Below are 17,461 nucleotides of genomic sequence, written 5' to 3'. Positions count from 1 at the left end.
ATAGCAGTGTATGAGAGTTCTAGTTACTCCACAGTCTGATCAACATTTGGTATTGTTAGTTTTTTAAACTTTAGACAATCTACTGATATATGGTAGTACTCCATTGTGGATTTAATTTAATGCAAATAAGGGATTTGCATTTCCCTCATTTCTATACTGAACATCTTTTTGTGTGTCGATTTGCCATCTCTGTGTTATCTTTGGTAAAGGGACTGCTCAAATTTTCACTCATTTTTCAGTTGGGTTTTTTGTTTTCATATTACTGAGTTTTGATAATTCTGTACATATAGTGGATGTACAACCTGTTATCAGATAATGTAATTTTACAATGTTTTGTGCCATATCCTCCTTTTACTCTCTTAACAATGTCTTTCAGAGAGCAATAGCTCTTGGATTAAGGCCAGTTTATCAGGGTTTTCTTTTATGTCCTATGCCTTTGATACCATACTAAGATATTTTGCCCTAATCCAGGGTCACAAAGATTTTCTCCTTGCTTCCTTTAGAAGTCTTTTCATTGCATTTTACACTTGGATGTCTTGTCTGTTTCAAGTTAATTTTTGTATATGGTGTGAGATAAAAATCAAGGTTTTAGCTTCATTTTTCTTTCTGGCATATGGTCATGCAGTTGTTCTGCCACACTTGTTGAAGAGATTGGCTTTTACTCACTGCATCGTCTTTGCATTATTTTTTCAAAAATCAGTTTGCCATATGTGTGTGGGTTCATCTTTGAATTTTATTTTGTTGATTTGTATATGTTTATGTCAATATTGCACAGTCTTGAAATCAGAGTAATAGACTTCTAATTTCTTTCTTCCTTAAAATTATTTTGGCAATTATAGATCTTTTGCGTTTCATTGCACATTTTAGAGTGAGCTTGTCAATTAGGGAAAAAACCTGTTTTTTTTTACTTGTATAATGTTGACTCTGTAGATCAATTAAGGGTGACTTCACAATATTGAGTATTTTAATCTATGAACATGGTATATATCTGTTGATTAATTCAGTTCAGTTGCTCAGTCATGTCCAACTCTTTGCGACCCCATGAACAGCAGCACGCCAGGCCTCCATGTCTATTACCAACTCCCGGAGTCCACCCAAACCCATGTCCATTGAGTCGGTGATGCCATCCAACCATCTCACCCTCTGTCGTCCCTTTGTTCAAATGAGTCATCTCTTCACATCAGGGGGCCAAAGTATTGGAGTTATAGCTTCAACATCGGTCCTTCCAGTGAACACCCAGGACTGATATTCTTTAGGATGGATTGGTTGAAACTCCTTGCAGTCCAAGGGACTCTCAAGAGTCTTCTCCAACACGACAGATCAAAAGCATCAATTCTTTGGCACTCAGTTTCTTTGTAGTCCAACTCTCACATCCATACATGACCACTGGAAAAACTATAGTCTTTACTAGATGGACCTTTGTTGGCAAAGTAATGTCTCTGCTTTTTAATATGCTGTCTAGGTTGGTCATAACTTTCCTTCCAAGGAGTAAATGTCTTTTAATTTCATGGCTGCAGTCACCATCTGCAGTGATTTTGGACCCCCCAAAATAAAGTCTGACACTGTTTCCCCATCTATTTGTCATGAAGTGATGGGACCGGATGCCATGATCTTAGTTTCTGAATGTTGAGCTTTGCTACTGCTGCTGCTGCTAAGTCGCTTCAGTCTTTTACAACTGTGCAACCCCATAGACAGCAGCCCACCAGGCTCCCCCGTCCCTGGGATTCTCCAGGCAAGAACACTGGAGTGGGTTGCCATTTCCTTCTCCAATGCATTTAAGCCAACTTTTTCACTCTCCTCTTTCACTTTCATCAAGAGGCTCTTTAGTTCTTCATTTTCTGCCATAACGGTGGTGTCATCTGCATATCTGAGATTATTAATATTTCTCCTGGCAATCCAGCTTGTCCTTCCTCCAGTCCAGTGTTTCTCATGATGTACTCTGCATATAAGTTAAATAAGCAGGGTGACGATATACAGCCTTGATGTACTTCTTTTTCTATTTGGAACCAGTCTGTTCCATGTCCACTTCTAACTGTTGCTTCCTGACCTGCATACAGATTTCTCAAGAGGCAGGTCAGGTGGTCTGGTATTCCCATCTCTTTCAGAATTTTCCACAGTAATGTGATCCACACAGTCAAAGGCTTTGGCATAGTCAATAAAGCAGATATAGATGTTTTTCTGGAACTCTCTTGCTTTTTCGATGATCCAATGGATTTTGGCAATTTGATCTCTGGTACTTCTGCCTTTTCTAAAACTGGTTCATGTATTGCTGAAGCCTGGCTTGGAGAATTTTGAGCATTACGTTACTAATGTGTGAGATGAGTGCAATTGTGCGGTAGTTTGAGCATTCTTTGGCATTGCCTTTCTTTGGGATTGGAATGAAAACTGACCTTTTCCAGTCCTGTGGCCACTGCTGAGTTTTCCAAATTTGCTGGCATATGGAGTGCAGCACTTTCACAGCATCATCTTTCAGGACTTGAAATAGCTCAACTGGAATTCCATGGCCTCCACTAGCTTTGTTCATAGTGATGCTTTCTAAGGCCCACTTGACTTCACATTCCAGGATGTCTGGCTCTAGGTGAGTGATCACACCATCGTGATTATCTGGGTCGTGAAGATCTTTTATTATAGTTCTTCTGTGTATTCTTGCCACCTCTTCTTAATATCTTCTGCATCTGTCGAGTCCCTACCATTTCTGCACATATGGAGCCCATCTTTGCATGACATGTCCCCTTGGTATCTCTAATTTTCTTGAAGAGATCTCTATTCTTTCCCATTCTGTTGTTTTCCTCTATTTCTTTGCATTGATCACTGAGGAAGGCTTTCTTATCTCTCCTTGCTATTCTTTGGAATTCTGCATTCAAATGAGTATATCTGTCCTTTTCTCTTTTACTTTTTACTTCCCTTCTTTTCACAGCTATTTGTAAAGCCTCTTCAGACAGCCATTTTGCTTTTTTGCATTTCTTTTCCATGGGGATGGTCTTGATCCCTGTCTCCTGTACAATGTCACAAACCTCCATCCATAGTTCATCAGGCACTCTGTCAGATCTAGTCTCTTAAATCTATTTCTCACTTTTACTGTATAGTCATAAGGGATTTGATTTAGGTCATACCTGAATGGTCTAGTGGTTTTCTCCACTTTCTTCAATTTCAGTCTGAATTTGGCAATAAGGTATTCATGATCTGAGCCACAGTCAGCTCCCGGTCTTGTTTTTGCTGACTGTATAGAGCTTCTCCATCTTTGGCTGCAAAGAATATAATCAATCTGATTTCGGTGTCAACCATCTGATGATGTCCACGTGTAGAGTCTTCTCTTGTGTTGTTAGAAGAGGGTGTTTGCTATGACCAGTGTGCTCTCTTGGCAGAACTCTATTAGCCTTTGCCCTGCTTCATTCCATATTCCAAGGCCAAATTTGCCTGTTACTTCAGGTGTTTCTTGACTTCCTACTTCTGCATTCCAGTTCCATATAACGAAAAGGACATCTTTTTTGGGTGTTAGTTCTAGAAGGTCTTGTAGGTCTTCATAGAACTGTTCAACTTCAGCTTCTTCAGAGTTATTGGTCGGGGCATAGACTTGGATTACTGTGATTTTCCTTGGAAACGAACAGAGATCATTCTGTCCTTTTTGAGATTGCATCCAAGTACTGCATTTCGGACCCTTTTGTTGACCATGATGGCTACTCCATTTCTTCTAAGGGATTCCTGCCCGCTGTAGTAGATACAATGCTCACCTGAGTTAAATTCACCCATTCCAGTCTATCTTAGTTCGCTCATTCCTAGAATGCCCATGTTCACTCTTGCCATCTCCTGTTTGACCACTTCCAATTTGCTTTGATTCATGGACCTAACATTCCAGGTTCCTATGCAATATTGCTCTTTACAGCATCGGACCTTGCTTCTATCACCAGTCCCATCCACAGCTGGGTGTTGTTTTTGCTTTGGCGCCATCCCTTCATTCTTTCTGGAGTTATTTCTCCACTGATCTCCAGTAGCATTTTGGGCACCTACCAACCTGGGGAATTTATCTTTCAGCATCCTATCTTTTTGCCTTTTCATACTGTTCATTAATTAGGTCTCAGTAATACTTGGTAGTTGATTGGTCTTGTGTGCCTTATGTCAGATTTATCCCCTTATTTCATGTTTGATGTGGTATTAGTTTTTATATTAATTTCTGCTTGTTATATGGAAATTTAGTTGATTTTTGTCTATCTTGAAACTCTGCTCAATGCATTTTGTAGTTCTAGTTGCCTTACGGAGAACATAGAATGTTCTGTATAGAAAAGTTAATAATTTGTGAATAAAGGCAGTTTTTACTTCTTCCTTTTTAATTTAGATGCCTTTTATATTTTTGTCTTGCTGTCTTAAACTGACTACTCTGTTTACATGATGATTTGCATTGATTGATTTTCAAATATTAAACTAACCTTTCATTCTAACCCCACTTGGTCATGATTTGCTATGTTTTATATTTATTGTTGGGTTTGTTTTGCTAAGTTCATGAGAGAGAGTGGTCTGTTTTCCTGTATTGTCTGTTTTTACTATCAGAGTAATGCTGGCCTTATGGGATTTCCCAGGCGGTGCAGTGTTAAAGAACCCTCCTGCCAGTGCAGGGGACACAAGAGATGTGGGTTCGATCCCTGGGTGGGAAAGATGCCCTGGAGGAGGGAATGGCAACCCAGTCCAGTATGGAAATCCCATGGACAGAGGAGCCTGGTGGGCCCCAGTTCATGGGGTTGCAGAGTCAGACTCGATTGGGCAACTGAGCACCCACACAATGCTGGCATTATAGGTGAGCTGGAAAGTCATACTGTGTCTCCTCAGATATTTGGTAGAATTTCATACTGAAGACATTTGAGCCTAGAATTGTCTTTGTGATAAATGTTTTTACAAATTCAGTTTCTTTAACAGACACAGGTTCCGTGGGTTATCTTTTGCTTTTTGAGTAAGTCTAAGTCTGACTAGAAGTTTGTCGGTTTTTATTGATCTTAAAGTACCTGCATTTGGTTTCTTTGTTTTTTCTCTATTTTATTTTTTCCCTATTTTGTTTATGTTCTTTGTTATTTTCCTTCTCTGGTTTATTGTCACTTTAATTTACTTTTTTTCTAGTTGTGTTTAGTTAGAAGGTGAGGTTCTTGATTTGCACCCTTTTTTAATGGAAAATTGTACGGCTTTAACTGCCTTCTACAGACTTTAGTATATTTTCATTTCCATTCAGTACAAAATACTTCCTGAGTGTTTTAATATTATCTTTGTGTCCTGAATTGTTCTGTGTAATTTCCATATATTTTTCTGAAGTTGTTTTCCAATTTCATTTTGATCCTGTAACATAATTTATATGCTGAGTTATTTTAAATTTATTAAGACTTTGATGTCTCTATTTCTGCCTCCTTTCCCCATCCCTGTGATCCTTTTTTCTTGATAATCATATATGTTATATTTTGGACAGTAATTTTTGCTTTTGGTTCATGCGTTATGTTGAGGGTTGTTTGTTTATTGCAAGTCCCAGCAAGAATGTTCCAGTTGTGTCTGTTTTTGTTTAACCACTGATTTTTAGAATGATACTCAGTAAGTCACTTAACTCTTCTGTTGCCTGTTAAGGAGATAAAGCCTAGGAGGAAGGAGGTGATAATAGTTGTTGTAAAGTGTGAAGTATTAAAACACCAAACAAACAAAAAATACAAAATACCTTTTGTCTCCAAGGTAAAATGTATTACTTTGTTATTTCACCTTTGAGCAAAGCCATTCAATTATGTTTCTATTCTTCTTACTTGGTTTATAGGCTTTTTATGGAAATTCTCAATGACTGTACTGATGTGGACGAGATCAAATTCCAAGAAGATGGTTCTTGGTGTCCAATGAGACCGAAGAAAGAAGCTATGAAAGTATCCACCCAACCATGTCCCAAAATAGAAAGTATGTGCAGAATGGCTGCAGAGAGCAAAGCAGTGAGACTCGTGTGTTGTGAGACTGTAGCATTCGCCTCGGCCGTTAGAACGCTTGTTTGGAGTTCAGTGTCCTCAGTTTACCTTTTGATCGTTACACATCTTATTTCTCCCAAATGATTTTTCTTAAGACATGTGCAGAGGTTTATACCACATTATAATCAGTCTTTTCATAGTATATTTTTCATATATAAAGTAAATAACCATGTAAATTGTCTTATTATTTTTATTGAAGTATAATTGCTGTACAATATTATGAAAGTTAAAGGTGTACAGTATAGTGACTCATAATTTTTAAAGGTTATACTCCATTTATAGTTAATTGTAAAATATTGGCTATATTCCCTGTGTTGTACAACATATCCTTGTAGCTTATCCTGAACCTAATAGCTTGTACCTCCCGCTTCCCCACCCCTCTAATGCCCCTCTTCTCTTCCCTCTTCCCACTTGTCACCACTAATCTGTTCTCTATGAGTGTGCTGCTGCTTTGTTACATTCACTAGTTATATTTTTTATATTCCACATATAGGTGATTTCAGATAGTATTTGTCTTTCTCTGATTTTTTTCACTTAGCATCATGCTGTCCAAGTTCATCCATGTTGGTGCAAGTGGCAAGATTTTTGTTTTTAATGGCCGTGTGCATGTCTGTAGGTACACACCATATCTTCCTTATCCATTCATCTGTTGATGGACACTTAGGTTGCTTCCCTATCTTGGCAGTTGTAAATAATGCTCTTATGAGCTTTGGGGTGCATGCATCTTTTTGAGTTAGTGTTTTTGTTTTGTTTTTCAGTATATACCCGGGACGGAATTGCTGGGTCATAGGGTAGTTCTGTGTTTAGTGTTTTGAGAAACTGCCATGTTGTTTCCCACTGTGGTTGCACCACATTCCCACCAACAGTCATCTGGATTACCTTTTCTCCACATCCTCACCAATACATTGCTTGTAGTTTTTAGAATCATCTTAATATGCTGTGCTTGTTACAACGTGCAGATTTATGTGACATTTCTATGGATAGTTTTTCAGAATTGTTTTTAGAGTATCTGTTGGAGGAACGAACCCCAAGTAGACATGTGGATAGAGAGGCTGCATTTTCCATTAATGGAGGGTGGGGAAAGATGGTCATACGTTAGTTGGTTTGAAAAAAAAAAAAAAAGGTGAGTTCAGAGCTCATTGCTTTGTGGGAAGAAATATGAGCCTGAGTTACACTTAGCTCAGCCTTCAGCTCCCTGTGATGTCCGTGCTGAGTGGGGAAATTCAGGGCCATCTGAGAAATTGAAACCTGAGGTGCACCTAGTTTCTTTTTATCTGATATAGTCCACTCACTGAGTTTTGTGCTGACTGTGTTTCACATCTGGCAACGTAATGAATAATAGGTGTTCAGAGTAGGAGGAGAGGAAAAAGTAAAGGATTTTATGTCAGTATTAATCATTCTCCTGTGTTGTTACTGAACCCGTGGGAATGATCAAGGTTTCCCTCATATGTGAGAAAAATAGTGATTTAATTAGTTGCTACTGCTTTTCCATGATCAAGTAGCATGCATTTTCTACTAAGTAGATTGTAGAGCATATTTTCTTTGAAACAGTGAGTTAACATATCGTGTAAGACTATGGAAGTGGGTAGAAAGGAGAACCTAAGTAGGTAATTGGTAAGAAAAACTTCGAATGTCTGAGTAACTTGTTAAAGTGAGATAGTTAGGCTTTTTTTCAACTGATACTATCAAAGTGAGCATTTTATCCAGTTCTGGCTTGTGGTGAAGAGCTTATGTATTCTTTGATATAAGCACCACTGCTTTGTTAGAATGGAAGTGTTTGATTCTGACTTCATACTACCATGTCTGTGAGAATACACAGCCAGTAAAGCCACATACTCTTGTCCACGGCCAGAGACCAGCCCCTTAACTCCAGATGTCTGTCTATAATGTGAGTCCTCACCGGGGGAGATAGTGTGAGGAGCAGGATCTACACAGATCTACTGGCAGTACTGGGGAGATAACTCGGCAGGTGCCGTCTGAAAGAGGTTTTGGTCTTCTCACAAGGCATTGTGCTCCCTCTATCTCCTAGGTAAGCAGTCGTTTCATAGATGAATGTCTGAAGTTAGAGAGTTAGTCTCTGTCCATGGCACGAGTATGGACTTTATGGGCTGTGTATTCTTTAGGACATGCTGCACAGTTTAAAACTTACGGTTAGAGCTTGTATTACACCTCTCACTTTTTTTTCCCCACTCTGTTCCCTCCATGTAGCTTCAACTGTCCTCAGTAAGCCGTGTGCAGTGACTGTAGCCAATGAGCCAAGCAAGAAGAAAGTGGATGTCATTGACCTAACAGTAGAAAGCTCTTCTGATGAAGAGGAAGGCCCTCCTGCCAAAAGGAAATGCATCTTTATGTCAGAAACACAAAGCAGCCCAACCAAAGGGTTTGTGAATTTATAGTTCACTATTGTTTATTACACTTGGAACTAACTGTTCCTGGGTTAGGTTTGTAAATGGCTCTTGGAGAGTGGCATAACCATAGAGGGCCACTTTAATTTGTGTTCTGTTCAGTTGAAATATTTTCAAATGAGCATGTTGTTCATGGGAAAGCAAATTTTGATGAAGATATTCCCGTCTTTGGGAAGTGAGGGTTGAAATCTTCTCATGTCTAAATATTTCATATTGAACACTTGCTGTTATTTTCTTGACTCTTTGTAAGGAGTAAATTTGGCATCACAGACCACCGTGAGGAAGTGGAGTGTGTGGAGTGTGTAATTGGCAATCTGACCAGTGTGGATTCTACTTTTGACACCATTGCTTACTCGTTCTGTGATCTTGGATGAAATACTTAACTTGTTAGAGCCTCCTTTTTCTGTTCTGTAAAATGGGGTTAAGTAATGCCTACCTCATAAGGTTATATTCAGGTTTCAATAAAATAATGCAAGAGCTCAGCCTGATTCAGGCCCATGGTAATTTTCTCAGTAAAAAATGATTGCCTTCCCTTCTCACCCTCTCCAAAGCACAGTGTGGGCAAGTAAATGTGGTCTAGCATTTGTTTCTAAGGCATCTAAATGACAGGTTTAAGTAATTAGCAATAGATAATTTTGAGAGATTTTAGAACCTGCAAGAAAGTAGCAGAGGGTTCTCTCGACATCCCATGAGCATATTATTCCAAACTTGGGTGTGCCAGTCTTGTCTTTTGACCTCTCATTGCACTTCTTTTCTCTTAATGGCTTTATTGGAGTGTAATTTACATACCATAAAATCCCACATCTGAAGTCTTGAGTTGCACAGTTCAGTGGTTTTATTAAATTCATAGGTACGCAGTTATCATCACAACTCAGTTGTAGAATATTCTCAACACCCAGTAAACGTCTGTCATGTTCCTTTGAGTTAATCCCCATGCACACTCCAGTCTGGCAACCATTGATCTCCTTTTTATTGCTATAAATTTGCCTTCTCTAGGCATTTTATACAAGTCGAGTTATATTCTCGGTGCACTTTTGAAACATTCATTTTTTGCAGTTAACTTTTGAAACCAGGAGAATTAAAGCTTTCTGTGCTGCCTTCTTCACTGTTAAAATACTTGTATTTCAAGATGTGCTTTCCACATCACAGTGAGAGTGCATTTTTTTTCTTAGTGGAACTGAAAATGAAATAAGTATTTCAACTGGAATTTTTTTTCTGGGATGCTGATCATTTATGGTTTCTCTCAGACAGTTTGGTTGGCACTTCTAGAATTTAAATGATAAAAAATGAAAATAGAGTTTTGAAATGTTTACTGGCTTAGATGTGATATTTCCAGAGTTTACTCTCTAATAAAATGCTTTAGAGCATGCTGGGGAAACGTAGGTTGCACAATATATAATTAGATGGGTATATATATATATATATATATAGTTAGATGGATTCACACCAGGTTGAAGGGTTACTGTTATCTTGGAGGGTGTCTCTGGTGGCTCACTGTAAGGATCATCTGAGATGACCTCACCATGCTGAGGAATCAGGACAGTTCACACCTGTGATCAGCTACCACAGAGATAGATGTTGAGTCTCATCTAGGGTAAAAAGAAAAACCTAACATTTAGAGTATAAGGTGGAAATTTGTGACTAAACCAGCAACACGTGAAAATTTTGGTTTAAATCGTAAAGTGCAGCTACCCCATTCATTCTATGAAGCTGGCGTAATTCTTAATACCCAAACTTGACTTATACATTAACAGCCAAATTGGAAAACTGTTATGAAACAGGCTTACATTAGGAAGATCAATGAAAATTCTGAATTTGATCTTAGTAAATTATTTAATAATATGTTAAAATGGTATCCTTTAATGCCAAGTAGAGTTTATCCAAGAATGCTTTATAATTAGGAAATACATTGATAAAATGGATCTTGTCATAGACAGCTAGTCAGCTCTCCACATCTGTGGATTCTGGCAATTGTGGATTATCAGAAATGGCTAGAGGAAAATTTTTTTTTTTAAGTTTCCAAAAGCAGGAACTATTTCACATAGCATTTGCATTGTATTAGGTCTTATAAGGTATACATACATGAAGTCGCTCAGTCGTGTCCGACTCTTTGCGACCCCGTGGACTGTAGCCTACCAGACTCCTCTGTCCATGGGATTTTCCAGGCAACAGTACTGGAGTGGATTGCCATTTCCTTCTCCAAAGGATCTTCCCAACCCAGGGATCGAACCCGGGTCTCCCGCATCGTAGACAGACGCTTTACCGTCTGAGCCACCAGGGAAGTCCTGTAAGGTATAAGGTAATCTAGAGATGAATTTTATGGTATTTGAGGTAAGGGACTTCAGGATCTGTGAGTTTTGGTATCCTTCTGGGGAGAGGGTCTTTGGACCCAGTCCGCTGTGAATACTGAGGGACGACTGTATATCATCATCTTAATAGATGATGGCCTTCTGTAAATTAACAGCCATTTAGCTAGAAGCTCTCTGAAGTGTCAGAATTCACTTAATGGTTTACCACTTGAGCAGATTTGTTCTTAGATTGCATTAACAAAAGAAGCAGTATCCAAGATACATACCCATGCCAGTTCTATTCCATTTTAGGCTAAATGACTTTCACTTAGACCATTTTAGTCAGGGCTTTCATCAAGAAGGGTATTAATGAGAGCAGCCAGAGGAGGGAAAGAGGACAGTGAGTAGCCTGATGGATGAGTGGGTCAAAGGACTGAAGCTGTGAAGCCAGGAAAAGAGAAAATGTGGTATTTACCTTGTAGGTCTTGAACGGGAGTCATTGGTGAACTGGGTTAAGTTTATTCTTTGTTATAGCATTTGGCAGATACACATCCAGTAGAGGAATGATACATGAAAACTTTCCATTGGAGTTTTCTGAACACTAAGAACATTGATGTTTTTCTGTGTTAAGGTAGAGTGGATGCCACCTGTGCAGGCGTCACAGTGGTGACCATACTGTGATTATTTCATCTGTGTAATCCTGTCCAACTCTTAGTTTTTTGGTTTTTTTTCTGGTTTTGTGTCTGGTCATTCTTCTCATGTCCTCCCTTTTGTGTCAGCATCTGGAAATTTTCCCTGAGGTGAAAATTTATCATAGGGCTTCTTAGTGTTAGTAAGCAAATGGGGAATAGAGGGAAAATAAGACTTTTAGAAAACCTCTGGTGTTTTTCTAAATTAACAGATAATTTTAAAATATTATGTACCTACTCCATGCCTTGGAAATTGAATGATTGCTTTGTCATTAATAAAGAAGTATTCTCAAGACAGGAAGCAAAGATTAGAGATACATTAAGACTGTGGTTTTGGAGAAGACTCTTGAGAGTCCCTTGGACTGCAAGGAGATCCAACCAGTCCATCCTAAAGGAGATCCGTCCTGGGTGTTCATTGGAAGGACTGATGTTGAAACTGAACGCCAATAATTTGGCCACCTGATGTGAAGAGTTGACTCATTGGAAAAGTCCCTGATGCTGGGAGGGATTGGGGGCAGGAGGAGAAGGGGACGACAGAGAATGAGATGGTTGGATGGCATCACTGACTCGATGGACATGAGTTAGGGTGAACTCCGGCAGCTGGTGATGGACAGGGAGGCCTGGCGTGCTGCAGTTCATGGGGTCACAAAGAGTCAGACACGGCTGAGTGACTGAACTGAACTGAAGAATCATTAGAAATTGGTAGCAGAATTGAATCTTTGAAAATATGTTTATGATCATAAAGTGGGAACACCTGGTGAATTTCAGGTTTATAGATAAAAATTCAAGTCACTGAATTTTCAGACATCTAAGTCTGGGCCAAGTATGATGAATTTAGTGATCTAGTACTCTAGAATACTAATATTTGCTGTCTAGCAGTATGCCAGAAATTTTCTTTTGTGCTGTGAAATTATGTTGTTGTTCAGTCACTAATTCATGTCTGACTCTTTGTGACCCTGTGGACTGCAGCATGCCAGGCTTCCTTGTCCTTCAGTATCTCCTGGAGTTTGCTCAAACTCATGTCCATTGAGTAGATCATACTCTTCGCATCAGGTGCCCAAAATACTGGAGCTTCAGCATCAGTCCTTCCAATGAATATTGAGGGTTGATCTCATTTAGGATTGACTGGTTTGATCTCCTTGCAGTCCAAGGGACTCTCAAGAGTCTTCTCCAGCACCATAGTTCTTAAGCATCAATTCTTTGGCACTCAGCCTTCTTTATGGTCCAACTGTCACATCCGTACATGACTGCTGGAAAAACCGTAGCTTTGATTGTACTGACCTTTGTCAGCAAAGTGATGCCTCTTCTTTTTATTAATAATGTGCAGTCCGGTATCACTGACAGAAATAGAGCTGACTTGGACAAGGATAGTGACTTTGTACTTAAATATGATGAACCACAGGTGACAGTAAACAACCTGTAACGTTTCCTGTGTAGTAACCGTGTGACTTTGGGAATTCTGTAAGCTCAGTTTTCTCATCTGTAAAATAGGAATGATAATAATGTGCAACTCACTAAGTTATTGTGAGGATTGAATGAAATAATGGCAATGACAGTGCTCAGTAAAGCATGGAAAAGTGACGTATTTTGGCCATTGTTATTATTCATCTTATATTTGACAAACCGCCCAATAACTCTTTTTTGTTACATGAAACAAAAAACAGACAAAAAATAATATGCTGTTTAGGTTTGTCATAGCTTTCCTTCCAAGGAGCAAGCATCTTTTAATTTCATGGCTGCAGTCACTGTCTGCAGTGATTTTGGAACCCAAGAAAATAAAATCTTTCACTGTTTCCACATCTGTTTGCCATGAAGTGATGGGACCAGATGCCATGATCTTAGTTTTTGAAAGTCGAGCTTTAAGCCAACCTTTTCCTGATATGCATAAAGCTATAAAAACTTATATGTGTACATAATACATAATGTACATATAGGCCTGTGTGTGTATTTGCCAATCCTATGAGGAGGGAGTAACAAAATGTTTTTAGTATTTATAGCGTCACATACTTAAACCCATAATTCCACCAGACATAGCCATTTAGATTTCACCGTGGTTCCTATTATTCCATGTCTATAAATACATCTATTTTTGCACAGGCATTAGAGTTGTTTACCTTTCCGAATGTGATCTTTGTGAGGCTTCTGATTGAGATAAAAATCCGCTGCTGCTACTGCTGCTACTGCTGCTAATTGTGTCCGACTCTGTGTGACCCCATAGACGGCAGCCCACCAGGCCCCCCGTCCCTGGGATTCTCCAGCCGAGAACACTGGAGTGGGTTGCCATTTCCTTCTCTAGTGCAGGAAAGTGAAAAGTGACGGTGAAGTCACTCAGTCGTGTCCGACTCTCAGCGACCCCATGGACTGCAGCCCACCAGGCTCCTCCGTCCCTGGGATTTTCCAGGCAAGAGTACTGACTGGAGTGGGGTGCCAAAATCCGCTACCAGTAGGTAATTTGATAATCCTAACAAATGGCGAATTTTACCCATTCTGTATGAAGTTGAATTTGTGTTAATGTTACAAAGTTCAGGTAATCGGATTTAACTTACCCTGAATTGTTTAATTTTTCAGATATTTGCTGAGATTGTAGATGTTGATTAATAATTTGTACTCACTGGATTGTGGCATTTTTACCTGTTGTGTAGCATTTTATATTGGTGAAACAAGGAATAGTTAATCACCCAGAGTTTTACGTTATGAGAGCAGAAGATGTGCAGTGGTTAAGGGTTACTGTGGTGACGAGTACACGGGGACATTGACCTCACTTCTGTGCAGGTGTAAGTAAAGGGCCAGGGAGGGAAAGTGAGTGTTGTTTTCTATGAATCTGATCCAGGTTGAAAGGTCAGTTGAGGATGAAGAGAAGAGCCAGTGTGAGATAATCAGAGCCACTTTTTATGCCCCCTTGTGTGTACAAACATGCCAGTCTCTATTTCCTTCTTATTTCCCATGACCCCATGCCCCAGTTTCTGATACACATTCCTGTGTGGGAGGTAGGATCATGTGTAATTTGGAAACACTTCTGGTGATTCCCTGTTCTACTTTCATCCTTGTAGAGGACCAGTGTCTTCAGACTTCCAGAAGCAGATGTGCTTTAATATAACATGCATACTTGAGCTCATATCAGGGCTCTCTTTCCCCCTCCAGAGTCTACCTTTGTGGTTTTAGATGGCCAGGTAACACTGGCATCCAAGAAACCTCCTGATTGTAACTGAGGCAGGTTGCTCTTTTTGTTGGTCTTCACCTACGTCTGGAAAATGTGTTTTGAAATACTTAGCTTATGTTGTTGTCTCAAGCATACTGTATTTCCCATATTCCCAAATAGATCAGTCTCAGTTCACTTGGTTTCCTGAGACTAGCATTTGCTAACACAGCCACGTATATCCTCTCAAGATGACTTTGTTTTCCTCCTTTCCAGTGACGTCTGTATTTTTTGAAAAATAGTACAGAATAACAGGGCTTCCCAGGTGGCTCAGTGGTGAGAATCCTCCTGCCAGTGCAGAGGCTGCAGGAGATGCTGGTTTGATCCCTGGGTCGGGGAGATCCCCTGGAAGAGGAAACGGCAACCCACTCCAGAATTCATGCCTGGGAAATCCCATGGACCAGAGGAGCTTGGTGGGCTATAGTCCATGGGGTCTCAGAGTCAGACATGACCTAGTGACTGATCATATACACGCACGTGCTGTTTCTATCAGTTGTGCGTCATCTTTGTAGTGACCCCTTCCAGCTATGGAGATTGTGCCTGTCTCGTTGAGCTCACAGAAGTTTTATTTTTCACAATGTACGGTGGTGGGACCCGTCTGTACATCTTTACTGGAAGCTGGGGCATCTTCACCTTTGGTGTTTCTGGTTTAAATTACGTGTACTCTGTGCTTTGAAACCACTTTAAGGGATGCTTTACTAAGTAGCCCCTGAAGGGCTACCCTGACCAAGGAGCTGTGAGTCTTCAGTCTCTCGGAGACAACAGCTGAGGTTTTAAGCTTGTAGTCAGGAACTTCCTCACGTAGTCTGGCATATGTGGCTTTGTCAGGCAAGACTAGGTTATTGAGCTTGTCCCATATTTTGCCTTTGGCCTTGCCCCCGACTTGCTCACTGGGTGTTTGTCTTTCTTGGCTGGCTTTCTGGCATCTACTTTTTCTTGTCATCCTTGGGTAGCATCTCAGAGATTGGAGAGCAGCTGCTACCCCGGCAGCCTCACTAAGATGTTGAACAAAAAGATGGTCGCCATCAGCCAGAGGGTCCATGACGTTGCTTAGTTTCTTTTATATATATATATATATATTTAAGATGTTTTCTTGAGGACTTCTAATCATTAACTCTGGACTAAGATATAATGACTATTAAGTGGGAAGAATGCAAAATCATTTCTCTTTTTTCCTGAACTACTTCAAAAATATGTTTAACCATACTGTTTCTTGAAATTATAAAATAATTATAGTGTATATATACAGTGTGTATACATATATGTATAAATACCAATAATAAATTATCCTAAGTATATTTAATTTGTGTTTTTAGTAGCATGAACAGTGAATTTCAAAGTCATAGCTCTCCTAAAAGAGTAGATGGTATCATGGTAGCTAGTGTTTTTATTTCTGAATGTTATGTCTTAAATCCTGAATGTTTTATTCTTAATCTAATTTCTTTTCTGATTGCTACTGGTTTTTTATCAGACTGGCTGGCTTTAGGACTGTCTTTACTCAGGTGATCCCCAGATAAGAGTGCTAATAATTAACACAATTCATGTTACATAATGGAAGGAATTATGTTTGAGCTATAGTAAGTAAGTAGCTTTAGTCATAAAGGTACCCTGATTTAAATCAAATTTTCGGAGTCTTCTAAATTTTCGGAGTCTTCTATTTTCTTTCTAAATTTCTTTATATATAAGTTACTAATATCACATGCATGTTACACATACATTAATAAAAGCAGTGTGTAGCGTATAGCCCTATTTGTGGTTCAGAGTTCTATGTTTTGCTCTAGCAGTGTTCTTTATGTTTTAGTGCCACCTTGCTCTTATGTCACAGCTGCTATTGAGAGGCAACATATTCATGTTAAAGTGAAGACTGTTATGAAAGAGGAGAGTGAGTGGCGTTCTGTGTAGTGAGTAGCTGCCACATAGTTGTTCTGAAGCTTAGTGAACTTACGATTGAGAATGCCCCGTAGTACAGCTCTTCTCTCCTGTGAACTAACAGCCAGATTGTTTGTAATTTCCCATGCTATTTAAAACAGGGTTCTCATGTATCAGCCATCTTCTGTAAGGGTGCCCAGTGTGACTTCGGTTGATCCTGCTGCTATTCCGCCTTCATTAACAGACTACTCAGTACCATTCCACCACACGCCAATCTCAAGCATGTCCTCAGATCTGCCAGGTATGTGAAGAGTTGTTTTGTTTTTTATCAATTTTTTTTTTACCATTTATTTTTTATCTTAATCTGTGAAGCAAATATAATTTAAGTATCTTAAATAAAAATGCAAAGGAAATTGCTAAGGAAAGGGTTCCTGTAAGAGTGATACCTGTTTTAAATATTAATCACGTTCAGTTGCTATCATTTTAACTACCGAGCAATCTATAGATTTTGTTGGGAGGAAATAGAGTGGTAGGGTAGTGGGAAAATTTGACGAAATTTATTCTCCTGCATAGAGGATGTACCACAGGGAGACTTTTTCTTGGTTTGTTTTTCATGAAAGCTTCACAGGTTAGGGAGAATGTTTTCTCATACTTTTCTTTTCTAAAAGCGCATCACTTCTTGGTAGCCCATCACGACTTCAGAATACACTTGAGAACTGTGAGGTCAGGTTGCCTGCCAGCTTTACCCTGTAAAAATCAGATCTGCCTGCCCTTTTTCCACAACACTCCTGAGTGTTTAGAGTTATCTTTTTAAAAAAACATTTCTTTTTTTTAATTGGAGGATAATTGCTTTACAATGTTGTGTCGGTTTAGGAATATCTTTTATATGATATTAACAGCTAAAAACGTCATGGCTGCCTGAGCTACCGTAGTATCAAGTTTTTTCATAGATCAAATTGGCACAAGTTTAGAACCAGTGACTTTATGACTTCCCTTCTCTCTGAAGGGCCCTTTTATTGAAATTCAGTTACCTCCT

General features: G+C 39.3%; 1 protein-coding gene and 1 pseudogene across 11 annotated transcripts in view; one reads left to right on the top strand and one right to left on the bottom strand.

The window, feature by feature from the left end:
- PIAS2 (protein inhibitor of activated STAT 2) overlaps window positions 1-17,461 on the top strand; it is a 106,610-nt gene that overhangs the window by 75,458 nt on the left and 13,691 nt on the right. For all 11 annotated transcript variants that reach the window (XM_061400090.1, XM_061400088.1, XM_061400086.1 and 8 more), the window contains 3 exons: window positions 5,780-5,913; window positions 8,187-8,358; window positions 16,587-16,726. In XM_061400090.1, coding sequence (XP_061256074.1) covers window positions 5,780-5,913; window positions 8,187-8,358; window positions 16,587-16,726 — 446 coding nt within the window. The remainder of the gene's footprint in view (window positions 1-5,779; window positions 5,914-8,186; window positions 8,359-16,586; window positions 16,727-17,461) is intronic.
- LOC133237714 (small ribosomal subunit protein eS25-like) lies at window positions 15,091-15,512 on the bottom strand (annotated as a pseudogene).

This window comes from Bos javanicus, chromosome 24 (genome assembly GCF_032452875.1).
Source record: "Bos javanicus breed banteng chromosome 24, ARS-OSU_banteng_1.0, whole genome shotgun sequence".
NCBI lineage: Eukaryota > Metazoa > Chordata > Mammalia > Artiodactyla > Bovidae > Bos > Bos javanicus.
Note: the sequence above shows the minus strand (reverse complement) of the source record. Positions and strands in the feature narration are given on the sequence as shown.